This window comes from Xenopus laevis, chromosome 3L (genome assembly GCF_017654675.1).
Source record: "Xenopus laevis strain J_2021 chromosome 3L, Xenopus_laevis_v10.1, whole genome shotgun sequence".
Lineage (NCBI taxonomy): Eukaryota > Metazoa > Chordata > Amphibia > Anura > Pipidae > Xenopus > Xenopus laevis.
Genome location: NC_054375.1, coordinates 33,048,814 through 33,074,251, shown reverse-complemented (window position 1 = coordinate 33,074,251; position 25,438 = coordinate 33,048,814). Strand labels below are relative to the sequence as shown.

Below are 25,438 nucleotides of genomic sequence, written 5' to 3'. Positions count from 1 at the left end.
TGAAAACATGTGATAATCACTTGTTTTAACCATCAGACCTGCCCTACCCACCACTTGCCACCTTTAGTAATAAATACATTGTACCAATGCACCAGAATTTTTTTTATTGTTATAATTATATTAGACCTATCAAAATTGCTTGATGAATGCTTGCTCTGGGTTGCAAACAAATTTGTTGAAAACAGTGCCCTATTCTATGTTTTTCACATTGCCGTCTACTATTGTGTTGATTTCACATTTTTCCAGTTCCTTCTATCAGGTCTCCCACCACATCTTAAAAAAGCTACTTGCAGAGAAATTTGTATGGGGACATGTGTTTTGAGTAGGGATGCACCGAATCCAGGATTTGGTTCGGGATTCGGCCAGGATTTGGGCTTTTCCAGCAGGGTTCAAATTCAGCCAAATACTTGTGGCCGGCCGAACTGAATCCTAATTTGCATATGCAAATTAGATGCAGGTAGGGAAATCGTGTGACTTTTGTCACAAAACAAGGAAGTAAAAAATGTTTTCCACTTCACACCCCTAATATGCATATGCAAATTATGATTTGGATTTGTTTCAGTATTCGGCCGAATCTTTCGCAAAGGATTTCGGGGGTTGACCCGCATCCAAAATAGTGGATTCGGTGCATCCCTATTTTTAAGTAATATTTGGCACTGTGCATGCATAAAAAGGCATCTTTAACATTGATACAGGTTAAATGTGATGATGAAATCATCACTGAAATGGGTACGGTAATTCACAAAACATGGGGGGTAGATGCCAGGATCTGCTAGATCAAGTTGATGTAATTTGTAGATTATAATATGCACACACTGCAGCAACTGCTGCTGTTGAATTGTGTATACAAGCTACATAGATGAGTAAATGGCTGTAAAAGTTGGCAAGGCATGCTGTTTGGATTTTGGCCAGCCTCTTATGCAAGCTGCAAGTAAAACTTTGCACCTTTAGTAATAAAGAAGTAGAATTCTTAGTGAAAGTAAATGTAGGATTTACAAGTCCAGAGATGATGTAACTGAACAACTTGAATATATTGTAATACATGGACACACAATACCTGTTTTGCTTAAAGGGGGGGACTTTTTTAGTAGCTTAATGCACAAACCCCCATTTGTAATATAAGGCATTGTTTGCTCAAGAGCAGTAATCCATAGGAACCAATAAGATGCTTGCATTTACAGGTAACTATTTAATTCTACCTGCTAATTATTGGGCTCGGCTGGGATTCAAGCCAGGGACCTTTGGGTTTCTAGCTCTATGCCTTTACCACTGATTCATAGGTTTGCATTTGCTACACTAAGGGGCTGATTCACTAAGGGTCAAATATCGAGGGTTAATTAACCCTCGATATTCGACTGGGAATTGAAATCCTTCGACTTCGAATATCGAAGTCGAAGGATTAAGTGCAGATAGTACGATCAAACGATCAAAGGATTATTCCTTCGATCGAATGTTTCGAAAGATTTAAATCCAACGATCGAAGGAATATCCTTCGATCAAAAAAATTAGTTAGCCAAGCCATTGCATCGGTGAAAAAAATGGAAAAATCTGGAAATTAAGGGGGGACCCTTAAATGTGTGACACAGGTCAGGACGTAAGGGGGGACCATTGCGTCGGTGAAAAAAATGGAAAAATCTGGAAATCTAAGGGGGTACCCTTAAATATGTGAAACAGGTCAGGACATAAGGGGGGACCATTGTGTGGGTGAAAAAAATGGAAAAATCTGCAAATCTAAGGGGGGACCCTTAAATGTGTGAAACAGGTCAAGACGTAAGGGGGGACCATTACGTGGGTGAAAAAAATGGAAAAATCTGGAAATCTAAGGGGGGACCCTTAAATGTGTGAAACAGGTCAAGACGTAAGGGGGGACCATTGCGTGGGTGAAAAAAATGGAAAAATCTGGAAATCTAAGGGGGGACTCTTAAATGTGAAAAAAATTTCAAGACGTAAGGGGGGACCATTGCGTGGGTGAAAAAAATGGAAAAATCTGGAAATCTAAGGGGGGACCCTTAAATGTGTGAAAAATTTCAAGATGTAAAGGGGGACCATTGCGTCGGTGAAAAAAATGGAAAAATCTGGAAATCTAAGGGGGGACCCTTAAATGTGTGAAACAGGTCAGGACGTAAGGGGGGACCATTACGTGGGTGAAAAAAATGGAAAAATCTGGAAATCTAAGGGGGGACCCTTAAATGTGTGAAACAGGTCAAGACGTAAGGGGGGACCATTGCGTGGGTGAAAAAAATGGAAAAATCTGGAAATCTAAGGGGGGACCCTTAAATGTGTGAAACAGGTCAAGACGTAAGGTGGGACCATTGACTCGGTGAAAAAAATGGAAAAATCTGGAAATCTAAGGGGGGACCCTTAAATGTGTGAATCAGGTCAAGACGTAAGGGGGGACCATTGCGTGGGTGAAAAAAATGGAAAAATCTGCAAATCTAAGGGGGGACCCTTAAATGTGTGAAACAGGTCAAGACGTAAAGGGGGACCATTGCGTCTGTGAAAAAAATGGATTAAACTGGAAATCTAAGGGGGACCCTAAAATGTGTGAAAATTGTCAAGACGTAAGGGGGGACCATTGCGTCGGTGAAAAAAATGGAAAAATCTGGAAATCTAAGGGGGACCCTTAAATGTGTGAAACAGGTCAGGATGTAAGGGGGGACCATTGCATGGGTGAAAAAAATGGAAAAATATGGAAATCTAAGGGGGGACCCTTAAATGTGTGAAACAGGTCAAGACGTAAGGGGGGACCATTGCGTGGGTGAAAAAAATGGAAAAATCTGGAAAATTTGGGGGGACCCTTATTGTGTGAACAGGTCAAGCGTAAGGGGCCATTGCTTTCGGTGAAAAAAATGGAAAATCTGAAAATCAAAGGGGGGGAAACCCTTAAATGTGTGAAACGGGTCAAAAACTTTAAGGGGGACCATTGAGTCGGTGAAAAAAACGGGAAAAAATCTGGAAATCTAAGGGGGGCCCCTTTAATGTGTGAAACGGGGTCAAGACGTAAGGGGGGACCATTGATTTCGGTGAAAAAAATGGAAAAAAATCGGGAAATCAAAAGGGGGACACTTAAATGTGAAAAAAAAATGTCAAGACGTAAGGGGGACCATTGCGTGGGTGAAAAAATGGAAAATCGGGAAAATCTAAGGGGGCCCCTTTAAAAATTGTGTGAAACAGGTCAAGACGTATAGGGGGACCATTGCGTGGGTGAAAAAAAGGGAAAATCTTGAAATCTAAAGGGGTACCCTAAATGTGTGAAACAGGTCAGGACGAAAAGGGGGGCCATTGGGGTCGGTCAAAAAAATGGAAAATCTGGAAAACTTAGGGGGCCCCTTAAATGTGTGAAACAGTTAAAAGGACGTAAGGGGGGACCATTGCGTCGGTGAAAAAAATGGAAAATCTGGAAATCTAAGGGGGACCCTTAAATGTGTGAAAAAAAGGTCAAGCGAAAAGGGGGGACCTTGCGTCGGTAAATAAATGAATAAACTACTGAAAATTGTTACCTAGTACTTTCTGGAAGAATTCAGTGCTGATCTCTGCATCAGCGGCTTTAGCCGCCTCAGCAGAGACTCGGTAGTGGGCCCGAACCCAAAATGGGGAAAGTAAGAAAAGCATCTGCTGAAACTTACCCGTTTCCTCCGGCTTGCTTCGGGCTTTCTCCTTCACTGGCGATGCCCTTTGCATTTCCCCGTTTGCAGGGGACTCAGCATAAAGGGCTGCTCCAGGACTTCTCCCAGCCGTCAATTGTCCCTCCTGCTCCAGGAAAGGTAAGGGGCCCCTTCATTTACTTTAAACTTTAATTTATACATATATTCATATAACTCACAAAGAGGGTTTTTTTTTATTTGTTCATTTTTCTAATTTGTGTCTTTTTTACCCGTATAAACTGTTTATTGTGGCAGTATGACTATTGAATAATAGTTTTTGGCCACTAATTATGCTGTCGGATCAGTTATTTTGTTATTTAAATTAAATTTAAAACAATTCCTGTGGTTTTTTTTGCTTTTTTTATCCCTGCAATTTTTTTCCTTATGTATCTTTAGTATAGTTTGGCTGTTTAGTGTTTTAGTAAAGAAAGATATATTTTACTTAGTTTGATCGGTCAGAATATGTACTTTCCAAAAATATATGGTTTTCTGGGGGTCTTTATACAATTTGGAGGTCTTACATCACTTAACCCACAGCCGGGGTACTGTTTTCAGCATATGCCACATGCTTGTGTACACCTATACATATTGGGCATCAAACTGTTCAGAGGACCCTAGGCTTTCAATTTGGGGTGATTTGACTTGATCCTAAAGTTATGGAAATAAATGCGCAGGTGGGGAATTTTGAGGTATTTTGGAAAATGTTACAAAATCATCAAATTAAGGAAAGGTTTGCGGCTTGGTACTTTGGAGGACAAAGACATGCATACCCAACTTGGATTCGCAGGAATGTGTACTTTCCGAAAATATATGGTTTTCAGGGGTGAACTTACTTTTTTCTACCTTTGCCCCCCCCCAAACGATGTAAATGTGTTGATTTTGCAGTACCTGGAATGACAAACAGCATACTTTGTACAAACATTGTAACTAAAAGTGTCTCTTTTTACTACATGTTACCTTTAAGTTGTGCAAAAATAAGTTTTCCCTGGGGGCTATATATTGGAGTGCTGGGTTTATGTTGTGTTGTATGTGTTACAAGCCACACGTAGGTGCACCCAAGCTGAATTCTAATTTGTATATCTTGCTCCAGGGCAGGGTTTTATTGTGAAATAGACAGACGATATAGATAGATAAGTTAGATACTAGTCTTTTGTTTGCACGGTACACATGGAGAAACACAGCAGTCAAAACCTCCCCAAAAAACAGGGAAATGCTATGACTATGGCAGACACCTGCACTGACAGGAAGGGACTACTTGCTGCCTGGGACCACAAAGATTAAACCACTGCCCCATGCTTTGAAAAATTAGCTATAACAGGAGAGAAAGGGCATTTGGAGCATTGAGAGCCTAGTCTGCCTTAGCCATTATTAATATAGCGATATGGTAATAGCAGATATGGGTGTCACTGAGAGGATTAGGTATGGCCTAGGCAAATTCCAGGCTTGACCAAGAATATCTGGGTTTTTGTATGGGAATTCAGGGAGGTATGCTGTATCCTATAGCAACTGAGACGTTACGACTAAGTGCTGTATCATGATCATGCATATAAAAACATATTACTGATTGCCTTGAGCCACTGTACTGGGGCAAATGCTTATGCCTGAACTGTTTCAGCATTTTCTGAAAATGGCTATAGCCCTGGCTCTGGAAATTACTCTGGTGTAGGAGTAATCAGTTTTCTTGAGCCCCAGCTTTACAGATATCATTATTAAACAATTTTTAGATATTTCTATTTTGAATTACAAAAGGTTATATGCCTTACAGAATAGCCATTTTTTTATTCACAAGGATAATATAATTAAAACACAGCCATACATGCTACAAAAGTTTTTGCACAGTATTACTTATTTTAATATGTGATGGCTGCCATCTTGTTACTTTGTAGCTGTAGAGATTTGCCAGTTCATTACCCAAAATGACTCACTGCCATCCATCTGTGAATAGGGGTCAGTGTTCAGCCCACAAACATTAACAGCAAATGAGCAGGATTTCTGTAATTATTGCAGTCAGATTTATTCACATAACCAATATTGTACAATGATCAATATAGAGCTACCAATCCCCTTAAATGACCCCAGAATGAACCATTCCCGCAGCCTGGTGTAAGAGAATTCATGTCAGAACAACATTTGAAAAGCCTTTCTAGGACCAAAGAAGCAAAGTGCATTCTAACTAGAGATTTCATGTTAACTTGACATTTTACTTACAGCAAAATACACTGTGTTGGGGTTGTTATCAATAATTCAAGAATGCTGGCAGTTTGAACTTAATAACTCCTGCAGCCTGTTTGCCAGATGTTGCCCCAACATATAATGTTACTGATGCTATCTTGTCCTTGTAGTTTTACCACAGTAACCCTTATGGCAGATACCAATATTATTTTTGGAAGAAAAGTAAAGAAAAGAAAAGAAAGAAAGAAAATGCAGAAGAACGGCACACACAGGACTTGCTGAATAAATCATCCAGGTTTATTTTGCTCAACGTTTCGGACCTTCTTCAGGCGTCAAACAGTGCAACCAGAGCCACAGTACAGAATTTAAACCTCCTCCGTTTCCAGCCGCACAATTTCCTTGCACCAAAAAGTGGATACCTAGTGACCACCGGAAATTTACATGGCAGGCATGTCATCTGTTGCAAATGTGTATTCAGACATGCATAATGCAACAGAAATAAACCATGTTTGCTCTTAAAATCTAACAGTAGTTAGAAAAAAGGAATAACAGATATTAATGGCTTATATCAGAAAGAGAAAGATGCCACACTGAAAAAGCCACATCAAGCAAAATGCAGAGGTAAAACTACCCTAAGTACTCGCTTTTGGTTTAAGTAGTCCATAAAATACAAGGCATGTAATGGCATTTCTGGCATGTGGATATGGCACGTTTTGCCACTGAGGACAGATAGGAAGACTGTATACTGGATAACCCGGTGTATAACCATAAATAGGAGAATGGAGTTTGAAAGCCATGAAAAAGTTATGAAAAAAGGTGCAAAACAGTAACCAGTGAATAAACAGAATAAACTGAGATACCGGCAGGCAAAACAAAGTCCAGTCAATGGGCCAAACATCAGAACAGGTGGCTAGCAGGTTAAGACTGGCAGAAGTCCAGAGGGAATGTCCAGAGAGCAAGCCAAGGTCAGTACCGGGAGCTCACACAAAGCAGGCAGGGAGTCAATGACAATGTCCAGAGAGCAGGCTGAGGTCAGTACCGGGAGATCCACACAAAGCAGGCAGGGAACCAGGACAAGGGTACAGGGAGAGGACTCAGAGACTAGAAACTTTGATCACAGTACAATGAGTTGCAGGCTAGATCTGGCTGGGGAGCTTAACGATCAAGCAACCAGGAGTTGCTTGTAACAGGTTTATAAAAGGGAAAAGATTGTTAATTGACAACAGCTGAAGTTAATAAGAAAGGAGGGCAAAAGAGCTGCAGAGAGATAGCACAAGTCCATCATATAACAAACCCACACTGACTCTAAGGGACCCCAGTGGCTCTGGAGAATGGTGCAAGTATGGTTCAATAAAGATAAATGTTCGATTCCTGGCATTTCCTGATGGATATAAGCCTAAGAACTCGTTGCCTGCATACATCCACCACTGTCTGATATGAGTCCTGTATAACTCTATGAAAAAATGGTTGTATGCTTCTGGTAACTAAAGATGTATTGCCTAGCACGTGTAAAGGCAAGGTATGAAGAATTGGTATGCAGAAACGCCCACACTCACCACTGCTGGATTTGTCCTACAAAATTTTTACTTGGGCTCTGAAGATTGCTTGCTAAAAGGGTAAGGGTAGTTGTTCCTCTGCATTTTGCTTGATGTGGCTTTTTCGGTGTGGCATATTTCTCTTTCTGATATAAGCCTGTAACTTCTGTTATTCCTTTTTTCTAACTACTGTAGCGCAAACATGGTTTATGTTGCACACGCATGTCTGAATAAACAGTTGCAACATGTGACATGCCTGCCATGTAAACTTCCTGTGGTTACTAGGCATCCACTTTTGGCACAAGGAAGTTGTGCGGGTGGAAACTGAGGGGGTTTAAATTCTGTCACACTACTGTGGGTCTGTTTGCACTGCTTGACTCCTGATGAAAGTCCCTGTGGGGGACTGAAACATTGATCAAAATAAACCTTTGGAAGATTGATTCAGCAAGTCCTGTAAATGTCGTTCTTCTGCTTTGCTTGTGTTGTTTCTTAGCTTGTGCTCCCAGGAATCTGGACATCTGTCTATGGTGTGCATCTAATGCCTCAATGCTCGAAGATCAAAGTACTGGCAATCAATAGCAAATGCAAAGGGTTAATCCCCTACTTGTTTATTAACTCATACAAAAACACAACGTTTCGGGGGCTTGCCCCTTCGTCAAGTGATGCAGTCCAACTAGGTAACGTCCCTTAAATGACCCTAGGCCCCTCCCACCTCAGTGAGTAAAAAAATAGAACATAGTGTGTTAACACTATGTTCTATTTTTTTATTTACTGAGGTGGGAGGGGCCTAGGGGCAAGCCCCCAAAACGTTGTGTTTTTGTATGACTTAATAAACACGTAGGGGATTTCCCCTTTGCATTTGCTATTGAGTGCCAGTACTTTGATCTTCGAGCATTGCTGCATTGTGGGGATTGCCGTATCCCCCAAGGACTGGGCACCTAGCAGAATCCACACAGGAGGGTAAAAAAAAAAAAGTGGAAAAATGTTCATTCAACATTTCGGCTCCTCATTTGAGCCATCTTCAGGACTAGACCATATATATAAATATATAAATGAGATGCTTGTGTTCTATGCAAAAGGCATATATTAATGTGAGCATGTGAGTTTATGTATATATTTATGTACTGCTATAATTATCCCATTTTTATATTCAATATCATTATTTACAAGAGGAACAGAGCACAAAACAACTTCAACAAAGTCACCTTTTCCAATGCTTTATTTAAGAAATAAAAAAAAAAACCACAGCAAAAGATTCCCAGATCAGTTGTACTGTGGTTACAAAGGCCCCAATATTAAGTCTTAATATAGAAATATTCAGAAAAAAACGCTTGCGTTTTATGAAAGAGACATAAATTAATATATATATATATTTATCTATATTCAGATATTTATATAGATATATATACACGCACACACACCAGACCATGACAGAGAATTCTATTTATTGAGTTATGAATTTGACTCTCACAGAGACTTCCAAAAGTCTTAAGAAAGTCTTTAGAGGAGCAAAGTCTTGACTCCGTAAACATAAAAATAAATTGCTTTTCCCACATTGAAAACCCTCCAGAGTTCCATTCAGTATCAAGGCGGATTACTATATATATATATATATATATATATATATATATATATATATATATATATAATATATATATATATATATATATATATATATATATATATATATATATATATAATATATATTGCACCAGGGTTTTATTGTGAAATTCACATAATTCAGAGCGAGATAGATGATAGTGGATACAGCGAGATAGATAGATCGATAGACAGATAGCTATTGATAGATAAAGCGAGATACATAGATAAATCAATAGACAGATAGCAACAGATAGATGATAGATAGATAGATAGATAGATAGATAGATAGATAGATAGATAGATAGATAGATAGATAGATAGATAGCTATAGATAGATAGATAGATAGATAGATAGATAGATAGATAGATAGATAGATAGATAGATAGATAGATAGAGATAGATAGCTATAGATAGATAGATAGCTATAGATAGATAAAGTGAGATAGCGATAGATAGATAGATAGATAGATAGACAGACAGACAGACAGACAGACAGACAGACAGACAGACAGACAGACAGACAGACAGATAGACAGACAGATAGATAATAGATAGATGATACAGTGAGATAGATAGATCAATAGACAGATAGCGATAGATAGATAGATAGATAGATAGATAGATAGATAGATAGACAGATAGATAGATAGATAGATAATAGATAGATGATACAGTGAGATAGATAGATCAATAGACAGATAGCTATAGCTAGATAAAGCAAGATAGATAAATCAATAGACAGAGAGAGAGAGAGAGAGAGAGAGAGAGACAGATAGATTTGCACACGCTAGGGCATGCGTGTGCCGCCGTGCCCGAACAAGCGCAGACAGGACCATGTCAACAGGCTTTAACTTCAGAGAGCGCCACTCGCCCCAACATCAAAAATATATCGATTTTTGCTTACCAAATATACCTGTCAATAAAGGAGGCAAAAGTTTCTTTAACACTTCAGGTAAAATCGTAATGTGTTTGAATAAAATAGATGTTGTATTGCCGTGTACGTTATTTGAAGTAATTCTAACAATGACTATTATACACTCAGTCCAATTAATGACCCATATAATCATTCTGGCGCCTGGAATAGGACTTAAAGGATAGCCTTTTTTTTATTTCCCAGTATAATATCATTAAACCCCAGCCATATTTGCTACAAAAATTTGTGATAGATACATAGATAGATAGAGGTCAATAGACAGATAGTCAGAGAGAAATGGATAGATTGATTTAACTATTTACTTGGACAGTGGTTATATTTTAGGTATCTCCTAGCAGTATTAGTGCCTGTTCTCTTCTGTTTAAAGATATTGATTTAATTTTATTTTCATTACAGAAATTAAGAAATAAATGGGTTTATGTAGTAACATGTTACACATTTTGCCCATTCAGCAATCATGAACGTTTAGGCTTTTGGTTGCATGGTACACATGGAGAAACACATGCTATGGAAACAAACTGAATGTCAGTTTGCAGTAAGTCCAACATTGCTGTTATACTTTTGAGCTGGATTCACATATAATTCTGTTCTCTGTTCCCCATTAATAATAATGTCCATCACATTCCAGAGCAAAAAGCAAGAGTCCCAGCATTTGCAATCAAGGGTTTTTTAATTACTTAAAATACTCACCCTTATTCTATACTCATGGCCATGTACCCTGGCAGAACTCCTTGTCCAGCCACTCTTTGTATTAAAAGTCCAACCAGTGGACCTGAAGCTGTCGTACAACTACAAATCTCAGTCTACCAGGCACCTTTTAGTATACTGAAACTTAAATTTTTAAAGTTAAATTAAAATTAAAATTGAATTTTTAAAAACAAATTAGAAACAAGCAGCGCTGCATGTAGGGATCCCTCTATTGGATGTGCTATAACCCCATTACTAATCAAAGAGTTGGATGTGAGGGAATAGAGGGATCTCTCTTCCTACATGCAGCACTGCTTGTTTTTAATTTGTTTTTAATCAGTAGGACATGGCATGGTGGTAAATTAATATAGCCTTTTATCGATATTTTGAAATGTGTTTACTTATTATAATACAGTATTATGGGGCATTGTGGTTAAGGGATTAAGTCCCAATTTTGTATTTATATATATATGAACAATTGGTTTTTTTGTGGACACCCCGACCCACCACAGCCCCAATTTCACCAGTATACATACACACTCCCTTGAGTCCAATTGTTACAATTTACAACCCCCTTAATATCAATAGCAGCTTGGCCTCTGTTTTGCTTTAAGATGTATAACATGTTTGCTTCAGAAAATTTTGCTATGTTATAACAAATATTTTTGCATATTACCTTGAACATCACAGTGAGTACAGTTCTCTTTAACACAAGTGTTAGTTAAAAATGTCACAGAGTTAAAAATGAAATGAGATCTGTATATATGCAGTATATATACTATCCACACATCCACACATATGCACTGATAGGTAACCGCATTTAGAATCTGTCACTCATTCCGGAGGTATAGATTGCCAGGCAGATCTTCTCCATCTGCAGAACAGGAACACAACATACAGCACTAACAAAAAATAAAATATATATATATAGTTCCACTGAGTACATTCACATATTAACAATGAAGGACAGAGCTGTCACTAAATGAAAATCGCCAAAGGCTAGAAGTGGAAATGACATTTCAGAATGGATGCCTCCTCATTCACATCAGTCCTCAAGAAAGTCTTGCGGTTGACTGCAGATGGAGAAAATTGCTTTTTACACACAGACGATTCTTTCATTCTCACCCACATTGAAACTGTTTCACCACATGAAATTGCATCCTGCCTATTAACTCAGCACACCACTTCCCTAGCATTTTTTTATTTTTTTTCATCTTTAGATGTCGTCTTTTTTTTTTTTTTGGCACCATTCATTATTTTACCAAAAGTACTTTAATTTCAAGTGCTCAAGTTAATTTCAGATATGCTCTTTCTATTGCACATTATAGATTGCAGCCTGTCACTGTCACAGTGCTTGCTTTTCAAGCTCATAACACAATGCCGGCGTCAGGTAGAAGAGTCCAGACAGAGGTCTCAGCAAGTGATAACACTGGGGTTTCTTTTAACCATAAAGGTTCTTATACGTCCACCCAATGTGTTTTGTCTCTTGCAGTCTGATCCCTTCTCATTTCAAATCATTGTTGATTATCATATCATCATGGACTTCTCCATAACAGGACATTCTTCTCTTCTTTCCAAAAGTGGAAAAACTGTTTTTCTCCTCAAACAAGCCTTGTTTGTTGGCCAGTAATGTCGGCGTCCCAGGAATATAAACATTATGCTGATAGTCCAAGCTTGGTCCATGCTGTTGGAACTGTAGGCCATACTTAGGGCTCCACACTCCATTTGATGTTGTGGGCTTCTTCTTTATATCTGAGCAAGAAATCAAAGACTCAATTAAACATTTTATGCACCACAGCTTCCTTTTTTTGTTTATTTTTTTTTTTGCAGTCAATAAAAAATTAATACAGTCAAGACCAATATAGATGCATAATTTTTGGTGAATTGCTAATGAAAATGAATACATTTTTGGTTAAAAGGCAGAGAGCAGCAACATTTGTGTTGGTCATTTTGAGTGCTGCTCGCTATGCTAAGATAAATCCGAACTTCCATGCATTCTATGGATTTAAAGTGGTTCGCCTTTAAATAAACTTTTAATATGATGTAGACATTGATAGTCTAAGACAATTTGCAATTTCTCTCAAATTTTTATTTTTTTTGTTATTTAGCTTTTTGTTCAATAGCTCTCCATTTGGTATTTCAGTAGTTATCTGGTTATTTTATTTATCCTAGCAACCAGGCAGTGGTTAGAACAAGAGATGAGAATATCATTATTAGGATATGTACATAGAAAGATAAGAATTACAAAGTAACAACAAAAATAAAATTGTAGGCTCACATAGGATTCGTTTTTGGCTGGTGGGGGTCAGTAACCCTCCATTTGAAAACTGGGAAAAGGCAGAAGAAAAAGGAAAATGATTAAAAAAAACTATACAAAAAATAAATAATGATCACCAATTGGTTGCTAGGAAAAGGGCATTCTATTGCATACTAAAAGGTCATTTAAAGATGAGCCACCCCTTTAAGCATTTTGCTTGTCCAACTAGACTAGTTCAAACCACAATCCCCAAACCACAATCCCCATGTCCCACTTTCTTCTAAGCCCTGTGCCTTTTGGCCAAAGTACGAACAGTTGTTAGGCATGTGCAGGGACCACCCTCCCACTACACACTTAAAAACAAGGGGGATGCTGCATCGCAATAGCAGCAAGTGCTATTGCGCTTTCTGCACTAGCAGAGCCGAATTTCCATTTAAAAAAATGAAAATTCAGCTTTTTGCCACCCCTGGGTATATGAGGATACAGCCCATACCAACTACAGCAGTCATTATTGCAGATGTACTTGGTATGATCCATAATCTCACATGAACTGAAGACACATCTGTACATTAATTACTGGGTCTTCAACCAAAGTCAAGTTGTGTTGCTTGCATGGTTTAATTTTTTTAAGGAATACCATGCATTTTTAGATCAGGTTAATGCATGGATATGGTTTAACATTAAAGCAATCAGACTATTTGTGGCCCTTGGCAGCATTGGAACATGGGATCTGCCTCTGATCTTCCCATTCACAGAATGATCTGCAGTGAGCTGCTGCATTTTAATTTCCGCTGCTTGATCAGCTAATTGTGTGTATGTTTGATTGTTTGTATTAGATCAGCCTAAATCTCTTCAAACAAAAAGCAAATCCTACTAATCCTTCTGCATGATCTATATCAGTATGCACATTCTCTGAACCTTTCCCCAATACACACAGTGCCGTTTTGTAAAGCATTCCCATATGTATACACATTGCATGGCAGTTGTGAACAGTGTCGGACTGGGACACCAGGGGCCCACCCAAAAACCTTAGACCAGGGGCCACTCTCAGTATTATTATTCTTCATCTCCTCAATCAACCTCTATTCTCCTAGTCTGTTTTCTTTACATACTATAATCAATTACTCCATCTATTTAGCCTCTTTGTTCTCATAGAAATAGGGAATGGCCATGAAATAGGCCAAAAGTTTAGCAGCATGAGGGCCCACTGACACCTTGGCCCACCGGGAGTTTTCCTGGTATCCCGGTGGGCCAGTTTGACACTGGTTGTGAAGGGAAATAATTTTTTTTAGAATAATAATTATTTAGAAGCACATTTTTTCTAACTCCCATGAACTTGAAATTCGACCAATCGAAATTATTAATAAAATCTAATTTTCTCAGCTCGGACAAATTTAATTGACCCGAACTTGAGTAGAATTCAAATTAGAAAAACTGTAAACGAATTGAGGTCATTTACTAAAGGCTTAAATGGTTTTCATCTATTCTCTCTGAGATATTTCAGCTAAATCAAGGGCTGATTTATTATTGACTAAGGTAAGGTCACACTGGACGATTCGAGGAGATTTAGTCGCCTGGCGACTAATCGCCTTGTCTTTGCGGCGACCAATCTCCCCGATTGCCTTACCTCTCTCTTGCGCCGGCTAAAATGAAAAGTCGCCTGCGGCATGGCACACGCGTCGCTTGGTATTCTGAAGTCACCCGAAGTTTCCTCGCGAGGCAACTCGCCCAGTGTGACCTTACCCTTAGGGTCAGGATTAGATACAGCAAGCTAATGAAAATTAGTTCTTTATCTTTCATAAAACACTTGTTCATTATCATGATATTCTTTTTGTCAATTACGTTTTTCCTTACTACAGGTATTGGACCTGTTATCTAGAATGCTTGGGGTTTTCTGGATGACAGAACCTCTAGGGTACAGACACACACACAAAGATTTGGGGAGATTTAGTCAACCGGCGACAAACCGCTTGGGTGACTACTCTCCCCAAAAAGCCTTCCCGCCAGCTAGAATCTAAATCTCCGGCGGGATGGCACTCAGAGCACTTAGTTGTCAGAAGTCTCCTCGTGAGGCTACTTTGTAAAACGAAGCGCTCCGAGTGCCATCTCACCGGCGATTTAGATTCTAGTCTAGAATAGGCTGATTTTGCCTCAAATAAGGATTAAAGTGGACCTGTCACCCAGACACAAAAATCTGTATAATAAAAGTCCTTTTCAAATTAAACATGAAATCCAATTTTTATTTTTTATTTAAGCATTCATAGCTGTTGTAAGCTCATTTAAAAATCTCAGCTGTCAATCAAATATTGTCTGCCCCTCCTCTATGCCCGTGGCATAGAGGCGGGGCAGACAATTACTTTCACTTTCAATTCAGCACTTCTTAGATGTCACTGCTCTCCCCACATTCCCCCAGTTCTCTTTACCATATAACTGTGTGGTCAGGGCATGGGGATGGACATCGGGTCCCCCATTCTGGTGCACAAACAAGATTCTGAGATGATACAAGGCTTGTCTTAATAACAGTGTCCACAAAATGGCTGCTCCCTGCTTGCTATAATTTTGAAATCCCAGACTGAAGGAAACAAAATTCAAATAATTTATATAGTGTAGTTAAAGTTCATTTTCCTTGACTAATCTGATAAAATAGGATTTTGAATAATTTTTTTGGGTGACGGGTCCCCTTTAATTATATCTTAGTTGGGATCAAGTACAAGGTGCTGTTTTATTATTACAGAGAGAAAGGAAACTATTTTTAAATATTTGGATTATTTGGGATTATTGAAGATGGCCTTCCTGTATTTTGGAGCATTCTGAATAACGGGTATAACAGATACCATACCTGTATCTAAAACCTGGCAAGCTTTTTATCATTGACTCCAGTGCAATAAAGAAGTCACTTGTGTTTTTAGGTTCTTGACCCAAATCTGAACCTTGATTAACAATAAATTACCCCTTAGTGTGCCACAGACATCTATTTAAAGGGGCGGTTCACCTTTAAATTAACTTTTAGAAGGTTATAGAATGGCTAATTCTAAACAACTTTTCAATTGGTCTTCATTGTTTATTTCTTTTTTTAATTATTTTTTTTTCGAGCGTTACTTCGACAGTGCAAGCATTTCATAGCAAATTTTTGCTAGCGTTCATTTCTGCTTAGCGAAACTTCAAACTCTTACGCTTAGGTTAATTTGAATAGGGTAGGTACTTAAAAGTCGTATGGACATCATTAATAGTAATGTTGGTGCAAATGCTTGAAGTGGCCACTTTTTAAAACAAATGAGCCATAATAAAGACATGAGCCCACCCTTATATAAATGTGCCATGCCCCTCAAATTAGTTAAAAAAATTTGTTCACACATACGTCCTTAATAGTTTGGACTTTTGAAGGCAATTCCTCTTTAAAAAAGAAAAGTCGTCGGTGTTTTTTACAACTTTAATGCATTTCCGGATATACAGGATATGATGTCACTGACACAAGATTGAGGAAGATGTAGCTTAATTTCAGTTCTCCTGGTCTGAGGTGGCGAAGTAAACTCTGGCGAAAGAGGTAACGCTCAGTAAAATTCACACTTTACTGAATTTGCGGAGTAATGACTGTTTGCCAGAGTGAAAAATCTCCTGGCAATAGAGTGCTAGCGAACACTAGCGATTGCCTTGTTTGCTAGCGAATTGTCCTCTACACCCGTTAGTGAATTGGCAAAGTCCCTGCTGATGGGATGGCTGACGAATTGTCACTAGCGTTGGCCACTTCATCCTTTAGTGAATCTGCCCCCTGGTGCCTTTTGGTCATATGTGGCAGAGCAGATTTCCCTGCCCTGCCACCCACATTACACTTATAGCAGCTTCAGCCCAAGGGGGTTCAGGGTCTCTGCGTGCCCCTTTGTAAACTGCAATAAAAGGCAAGCAGTCTTGTGCCAAAAATAACCCCAGATTAGCGGTCTGTAGGCAACTTTTCATGACTTGACGGGAGGCTTTTGCTCTAATTTCCACTCTTACCATTTGCATATACAAAGGAAGATCTAATCAGAGCGATATTGCTCAACAGGTAAATACACATCTCTGCGTGCAAGCACTGGCAATTATACTCAATCGAGAAATTTGTATATACACAGGCAGGCCTAATCAGAGCAGCATCACTTGGTGGCTAATTAGGATTGATTTCATATGAGACTTTGCAATAACCGGCACTCTCAACATCTTTGTCTACCAAGGTAGATCTAATCAGAAGCCGATTGCTCTGCAGGTAATTGTGTATGACTGCACGTGAGCATTCGGAGTAACTCTGACTCTCTATCAGAACATTACAGGCAAGGTTGCCATAGCAGCCTCTGTATATTCTGAAGGAGTCCTGCATGCTCCAGAGTCCAACAATAGTATTCACTTGTGAAGGTTATAGAGTGTGAGAGCTTGCAATAAGTACTCCGTGTATTTACACCAAAGTAAATGATTTGGATAATAAAGGCTGGCTCTCCCTCTAATCAGTTTACCTGTCTTGCTTTTCAGAGATTCAATACTTACTCATTACACACATGAAGAATGCTTCAGATTTTCCCAATTCTCTTTCATAATGTTTTTTTTTTTTCATTTTCTACCTTCAGTTAAATTGATGCATAGTTTATTGCCTTCTTTGTAATGCTTTCCCTGTTCTTGTGTCCCTCCTGACTTCCATTTCTAAAAGCCTCTTCCTGTTCTTTTTCTTCACTTGTTATAATATTAAGCCACATGGGTTTCGCCGTGTTTCTCTTGGATTTGCTTCCCATTGGGATATATTTATGAATACATTTATCAGCATTTCCAAAGCATTCTATTTTTCTTTTCGCTTGCACCCACCCCCCTTCTTTTCTGTCAAACTGTCAGTGAGTAGAAACGGCGCTTTTAGCAGAATAACATTTAGCTTTCCTAAAAGAGCTGGATCATTTTGCTTCTGTGTAACACTTGGAAAAATTTCAGATGAAACTACATTGTGATCAACGTTTCTCAGCTGTGGCATTGAATAAATATTTCATACAAGTTTGAATTCTCTCCATGTGTTTTCACATAGGCTGCCTTTGTCTATGTTTCCTTTCTTTCGGCAAAGCTGCATTCAATAAATATGGCAAATCCGAAGCTGAATTATGGGTCACAAAGGGTGGTCACAATTAGGCATTTTATTATGGAACACACCATATCTTTGAATAATGCTAACCAGGGCTGCTTTAATAAATGGTCAAAAGGGGCCCACCAGGACATTAGCCATTTCATCTTCAATAAAATTTGAACGAAGCATCCCCTCCTTATTATATCTATTGGAAAAAACTGTTAAAAGCACTGCCTTATGCCTGTTATATTCCTTGAATACCCAGGCCAGGTAGATTTCATATTCTGACATATACATCCACATGTCACAGTATAATTGAGTGGTTTTTCTACTTCCTAAATAGTCATGTTATGGATATTCCAACAGTTAGCTATAATATAAAGAATTATAAGTGGTTTTAAAGGAAAAAAAACTAAATTCAGTGGAGCTTCTGCCAATATGTCATCCAGTCACTAAGTTTTTCCGTGGGTCAGTGATTCTTTTAGGAATTATAAATATTCCACCCATTTTACTTATGTTTCCTGCATGGCCCTAACCCAGGCTCGTGCATATGTAGTAAAGTAACAATGAATAATTTTATTGTAAATCTAGTGTAAAGAGAGAAGTCGAGGGAGATAAAGATAATGGTGCTGGTCTTTGGATTTTATAGAACTGATCTATAGAACCATCTATGATTAACTTTGGCTACTATGGTCATTCTTCTGTAATCTATATTAAAGGGCAGGTGCCCCTTAAAGGGGACTTGACACACTATGAAATAATTCCCTTGAAAGGACAAAATAGACTTTACTTCCTAAACCTTTTTTTCATTCTTTCACCATCCACAATCACATCAAGAGCAAGTAAGCAGCTATAATAGCAGAAATTCATCCCATGCGCCATTACCCAAAGATTTATTTAAAGTATGACGCAGACAGGGGGGCTTATACTATTTGCAAATAGGTTTTTTCATTAGAGGTGTTTGAGATAACATTTGTTTAGGCTGAGGAATTTAAACAACTATCTGATCCCAGTTCCTCACAATGGTCTTGTTATGGTTAGTGCTCAATCCCTGTAATACCAGTACATTATGTGGAACCCTAGAGGCTCAAGATCCTTCTTAGAACTATAATCCCAAAGTAGTGCTAGGAATTATATTAACTAGCCCAGCTCATTGTTTATGAGTATAGATGGATGCAGAACTATAACTCATAATAGTGCAAGGAATTGTATTAGCGTATAGCTGGATGCTAAAAAAATATAATGCATAACAGTGCTAGAAACTGTATTAGGCAGCCCCTGCTCCTTGCTTACAAGTATAGCTGGATGCAGAACTATAACTAACAACACGTACAGGGAGTGAGCGGTATCACTGAGAATGCAGGGTACAAAGGAATGGTCAGACATGCTGGTTCAAACACAAGTAGGAAGGCACAATACTAAGAGGTGAGCCAGGTGCATTGTCAGGAGGCTAGCCAGATCATACACAAGAAAACTAGAACAGAGCCGGGTCATAAACAAAAGCTAGACAATGCGATACCAACAGATCAACACAAATCAAAGTTGGACAGGTCAAGGTCAAAACCTGATAGCTGGAAACTCACCGACGAACTGAAATAAACTTTTCACAACACCCCAACTTCAACACACAAAATCTGTTTGCTCAGGCAACAAAAAACAGAAGCAACGCCTCTAAAAAGCCTCTCCAAGCAATTGATTGGTGGAAGAGTTTGGGTCGGTATAACCCACTCCTTGCCAGAGTGCCCATCACAGGTCTAAAGCACATGGACAGGACTTACCTTAAATTGGACTTAAATGGATCAGGGATGTGCCTGAGAGTGATTGCCCCTTTTCTATAAAACCAAGATGTTGTGGGGGGGGGGGTATGGTTCCCAAGTTCAAGCAAGTGCTTGAATGACAAGAAGATGAATAGCAATATTAATATAGTAATACTCTAGCCTCATAATTATACTGTTCTCTAGGCGCATTGGGTTCCAAAACCACATTAAAAAAATATGCTTAATTTCTTGTTTAGAAAACGGTAAGCATTAGGTATAAGTATTAGCCTTTCCCTGTAAATATATATTACAGTACATTTTATTTGTTGTTTGGTTTTTTTCCTCTTTAATTGGATTAGAAGATATGTATATTGAAGAGCAATACTTATCATTTGCTCCAACAAAAATTCTTTGGTTGGCTGCTGAAAATATCTCTCTATTATTAAAAGAGTTCCAGCCTACAGTTGTAGAGAAACTATGAGCTTAATTAACACATTATTTCAAGCTGACTGTTCCGAACAACATGTACTCTATTCTTTTGGTCTCCATTAACGTATGGCTATCAGTGTTAAACAACAAGAAGGTTAATTACATAGGAGTACAGTGGTAGAAATCAGCTCCTGCTCTAAGGGCTAGAGTGAAATGTGTAGCCTGCTTTATCCATTTGCTGGTACATCCCCCCACTGACGATTAAAGAATGTTTTCATGCACACAAATTCAGCACCTCAAACCACATACTTCAGATTATTTGCCCTTCCCTCCTTGCTTTATGGCTCTATGCAGGATTATTATATGCCACTATAGGTGCAGACTGTACATGCACCAAATGAAAAAAAAAAAAAAACAGAGGTACATTATCTGGGATGTCATTGTTCGACTGTAGCTGCAGATACCTACAGCAGCAATATAAATAACAACTACTGATTGCACCCCACAGAAACTAGGAGAATATGGAATTTTTCATAATCACATATAGAAACAGTGCACTACCTGGACCCTTATATTCCTGGGCCCCATAACAGTCACATACCTGTCAATGCCCCTTGAGTTACCCAGTGCTGGAACCCTCCCATTAATATATGTCACTGCCCTGGTTTTTATAATTTTCTTTCCAAATAAGATGTTTGCATGCACAGTAAATATTCAGTGGCGTGTAAAGCAGTAGAGGCTGTCAGGTTTGGACTAAGCTGGTAGGAAAAACTTGTGGGCTCCTACTTGCTGGGCCTCCTGAACCTTTGCGCTCACAGGTACAAGTGGGGGGGGGGTTGCAGCTGGTGCATGGGGCCCTTGGAGGTGGGAGGTATGCGGGGTCATACTTTTTGCGGAGCATGGATCTCCCAAGCATTAGTCTCTGAGCCCCCAACCACGGCCTATTAAACAATGGGTGCAATTAATAAACAGCAAACTGCCCATTATTAAAGGGATCATGGGAAAAAAACATTTTTCAAAATGAATCAGTTAATAGTGTTGCTCCAGCAGAATTCTGCACTGAAATCCATTTCTCAAAAGAGCAAACAGATTTTTTCTATATTCAATTTTGAAATCTGACATGGGGCTAGACATATCATCAATTTCCCAGCTGCCCCAAGTCATGTGACTTGTGCTCTGATAAACGTCAATCACTCTTTACTGCTGTACTGCAAGTTGGAGTGATATCACCCACCTCCCTTTCCCCCCCCCCCCCGGCAGCCAAACAAAAGAACAATGGGAAGGTAACCAGATAACAGCTCCCTAACACAAGATAACAGCTGCCTGGTAGATCTAAGAACAGCACTCAATAGTAAAAACCCATATCCCACTGAGACACATTCAGTTGCATTGAGAAGGAAAAACAGCAGCCTGCCAGAAAGCATTTCCCTCCTAAAGTACAAGCACAAGTCACATGACCAAGGGCAGCTGGGAAATTGACAAAATGTCTAGCCCCATGACAAATTTAAAAATTGAATTAAAAAAAATCTGTTTGCTCTTTTGAGAAATGGATTTCAGTGCAGAATTCTGCTGGAGCAGCACTATTAACAGATTCATTTTGAAAAAATTTTTTTTCCCATGACAGTATCCCTTTAAGCTAACCTACATTGCCAGATGATGTCCCCAAATATTCGAGAAAGTATGGGACCCATGGCTGGAGACCAGTCCAGAGGCGGAATCCAGGATATAACAATACCAATCACTTACTGAAAGCTAACCCTGGGCAAGTTCCCAATGCTATCTGTTGGTTCTCTGCCGCATACAGAGAACCCACTCATGACCTGCTGTAACACTGTGTTGTCGATGACCCTTCTTAAATAGCAATGCTCATTTATCTTTTGTTTTTGTTGTGTTGTTGAGCAAAAATAAAATAAAAATCGTTAAAAAAAAAAAGCAAAAGCAGTGAGTTAAATGAGATGTTCAAAGCCTTATTTGTCTGCCAACTGCTGCAAGGTACCCATTGGGCAACATGTAGAAGAGTAGAATACATGCTAAAAAGAATGGCAAATACAGGACAACACATGCATGGAAATCGTTGGTTAGGGGAGACACATATACTGACCAGTGACAGGGGAAACTAGTGTACGGAGTCTGTCGTGGTCTTTTTTTGAACCTTTTCGAGTTCCAAGGTCTTCAAGACTCTGAGAACTAGAGAAGAACACAGGAATATATATATATTTGCATTTTGCTAATAACTGGGAAAATATAGTTCAAAGAGAAACAAAATGGTACCCCAAATTAAAGTCTGATTCGGTGAGTCAGGTAAGGGATATATTATGGGATCTATGCCTATTCTAGGGACCTTGAGTTTTCTGGATGAGGGGTCTTCATACCTTAAGTCTACTAGAAAATCATGTAAACATTAAATATACCCAATAGGATGATTTTGCTTCAAATAAGAATTAATATATCTTGGTTTGAATCAAGTACAGGGTACTATTTTATATTACAGAGGAAAAGGAAATCATTTCTTTTTAAAAAATTTAGATTATTTGGATAAAATGGAGTCTATGGGAGACCGCCATTCTGGATAACGGGTTTCCAGGTGACGGATCCCATACCTATATTGTGATGCTCTAGGCCTTGAATTGTTTTTTTCATTAACATGAATTTATGATTTTTACAGAGAAAAGACAAATCAGCCAAAGATTTTTGTAAAAAACTGTTTATTTTAAATACTATGGGATATGGTAGTGCCATATATCGGTAGTGCTACCATATAATAGATCTGCCAGCATACAGGCTTGGAATACTTCATAATTATGGACTTGGCACAGAATACTTTGGCCAGAGCCCTATTTGAAACAACATATAAGTAACCAATCTTTTGTTAGCTTTGATAGGATTATTGCTTTTAATATAATGAAAGCCAGTATTTGAATGGTCCTAGTAATGCGCTGCACTGATGCAACAAGTACTTATATTAGTAGAACATTTGCTTTGTATCTGTGTTAATCTTAAACCACTTATTCTAACCAATATTAAAACCCCCCACCAAGCGCTATATGATTACATGTATGTACCTTTTCAGCCCTGGCTTCTGTTCCTTTTGAGGGGACCAGTCGGTATTTGGAAATTTTATCTGCAAAATAAAGCAAAAGAGCACAGTAAACATAAAGTACAAGACAGACAGTGTTTGCCTGTAGTGAATGTACTCGCAGTATTGCTTAGAACACGGTTTTGCTGGCTCCTATCTTATTATCCCCCCTGTCTGACGAGATGTTTAGCATATCACTGCGTGAGACCAATTTCCATACACTCAGCTTTAATTACATTTAAATGGAGATGATTTGCAGGTGGTTTGACTGTAATGGAAAACGGATCTGCTGGAGGGATAGCATCAATGAAGAAGAATGTGAAACTCAGTAGAAAGTATCCTTATTGCAGTTTACTTGCCAACATTGCATTAAAGGGCAATTCAAGTCCAGGTGTACTATACATGTTTATATACAATAGATGTCAATGGTCCCTATTTTCAAGGCAGGGCCCCAATCTTTGACTTTCTTTTCCTGGAATAATTGTTTGCATAGTAAAGGCTCAGGTTTTTAAACTGCAACCAACTGCACATGTGTTCTAATACTCAGAAGTGCCTAGAAATAGCAGCACTTAAGCAGAGTCATTGGCCCTCCATTAGGAGCAGGACAAGAACCAATTATACTGCATATAGAATATAATTCTCCCTCTTTGGAGATGAATGTTGGCACAGATATTTCAAGTGCCAGTGCCCTTTTCAATCCTTGTACCAGGAGTATGCTACTCAGTAACAGCAACCAGGATGACAGGCAAGGATTCTGGGATTTGTAGCTCTTTACAGCATTCAGGATGAGGGGTTGAAGATTCTGGGAGCTGTAGGTCTCTACTGCAGTCAGGATAAGGGGTGAGGATTCTGGAAACTATAAGTCTCTACTGCAGTCAAGATGAGGGGGTGAGGATTCTGGGAGTTGTAGCTCTCTACCGTAATCAATATAAGGGGTGAGGATTCTGGAAGTTGTAAGTCTCTACTGCATTTAGGATGAGGGGAGAGGATTCTGGGAGTTGTAGCGCTCTACTGCAGTCAAGATGACGGGCAGGCCCGGACTGGCAATCTGTGGGTTCAGGCAAACGCCAGAGGGGCTGCTTTAAAGTGCCATAGAAAGTCAGTATTTAGTGGACTGGTGTGGGCTGTTTGGACCACTGTGTGGGCTGATTGGGCCTCTGTGTACCTGAAATGCGAGGGCCTATTTTAATTCTCAGTCCAGCCCTAATGACGGGTGATGATTATGGCAGTTGTAGCTCTCTGTAGTTAAAAGGGCCCAAAGATTTCACACCCTTGCGGCAGTGGCGTAGAGAGTCAGATATTTATGCTACAAACTGTAAAAAGGGAGAATATATTAATCACAAGTATGAGATCTGTTATCTAGAAGCCCGTTATCCAGAAAGCTCCAAATTACAGGTAGGCCATCTCCCATAGACTCCATTTTATCCAAATAATTCAAATTCTCAAAAATAATTTCCTTTTTCTCTGTAGTAATAAAACAGTACCCTGTACTTGATCCAAACTAAGATATAATTAATCCTTATTAGAAGCAAAGCCAGCCTATTGGGATTATTTAATGCTTAAATAATTTGTTTAGTAGACTTAAGGTATGAACATCCAAATTATGGAAAGTTCCATTATCTGGAAAACCCCAGGTCCCAACCATTCTGGATAACAGGTCACATAGCTTTATATTTGTGGGATAGATGTATATGCCATAAATACTTAGACAAGATCTAGCATTGTCCTAAACAGCAGGTGTGTGTTTTGGCCCTTCGAAAAAGAAGGAAAAAGCTTTGCAGCCACAAATAGTGTTTTCCCCTAGAAAATGTATTTTTTTAGGCAAAATAATGAAGGCTGTAACACAGAATGCTATTTTACAGCAAATAATGTATTTCCAAATAAATCCAAGCCGTTCTTTCAGGGTGTTGAAAACAAAAACGGATGGTTCTAGTTCTTCTTGCTTGACAACCATTAATTCTGATTCATGTGGCGTTATTTCTTCAGGGGAAAGAAAAAGGTTTGGTAAATGAGAATTCCCTTGAAATGTAATACAATACTGCCATCCAGCGTTAGCCCGTGTCATTGATGTTGTTTCCGTAAAACCTTGAGTTTATTTGAAAAATCCCTTATAGAGGTCAGTTAAACGTCTATCATACTGAATAAATGAATATCCTCACAATCCAATTAACAGCATTTGCATGTCTCATACAAAAATAGCTTTGCTAATTACGGTATCAGATAATTTCCTATCTCTCTTTTGCAGACGCATGCTTAAAATATAATTGTAT

The 25,438-nt window shown here is 38.8% G+C and overlaps 1 protein-coding gene across 2 annotated transcripts in view; it reads right to left on the bottom strand.

Annotated features, from left to right (window-relative positions):
- Positions 1-9,616: 9,616 nt before the first annotated feature.
- Positions 9,617-25,438, bottom strand: part of pcdha13.L (protocadherin alpha 13 L homeolog) — a 54,326-nt gene continuing 38,504 nt past the window's right edge. Inside the window, exons 2-4 of one of the 2 annotated variants that reach the window (XM_018252051.2) lie at positions 23,155-23,213; positions 22,194-22,279; positions 9,617-12,327 (exon numbers count right to left, since the gene is read on the bottom strand). In XM_018252051.2, the coding sequence (XP_018107540.1) occupies positions 12,080-12,327; positions 22,194-22,279; positions 23,155-23,213 (393 nt within the window). In that variant the 3' untranslated portion in view covers positions 9,617-12,079. The remainder of the gene's footprint in view (positions 12,328-22,193; positions 22,280-23,154; positions 23,214-25,438) is intronic. The other variant, XM_041586095.1, reaches the window with a different exon arrangement.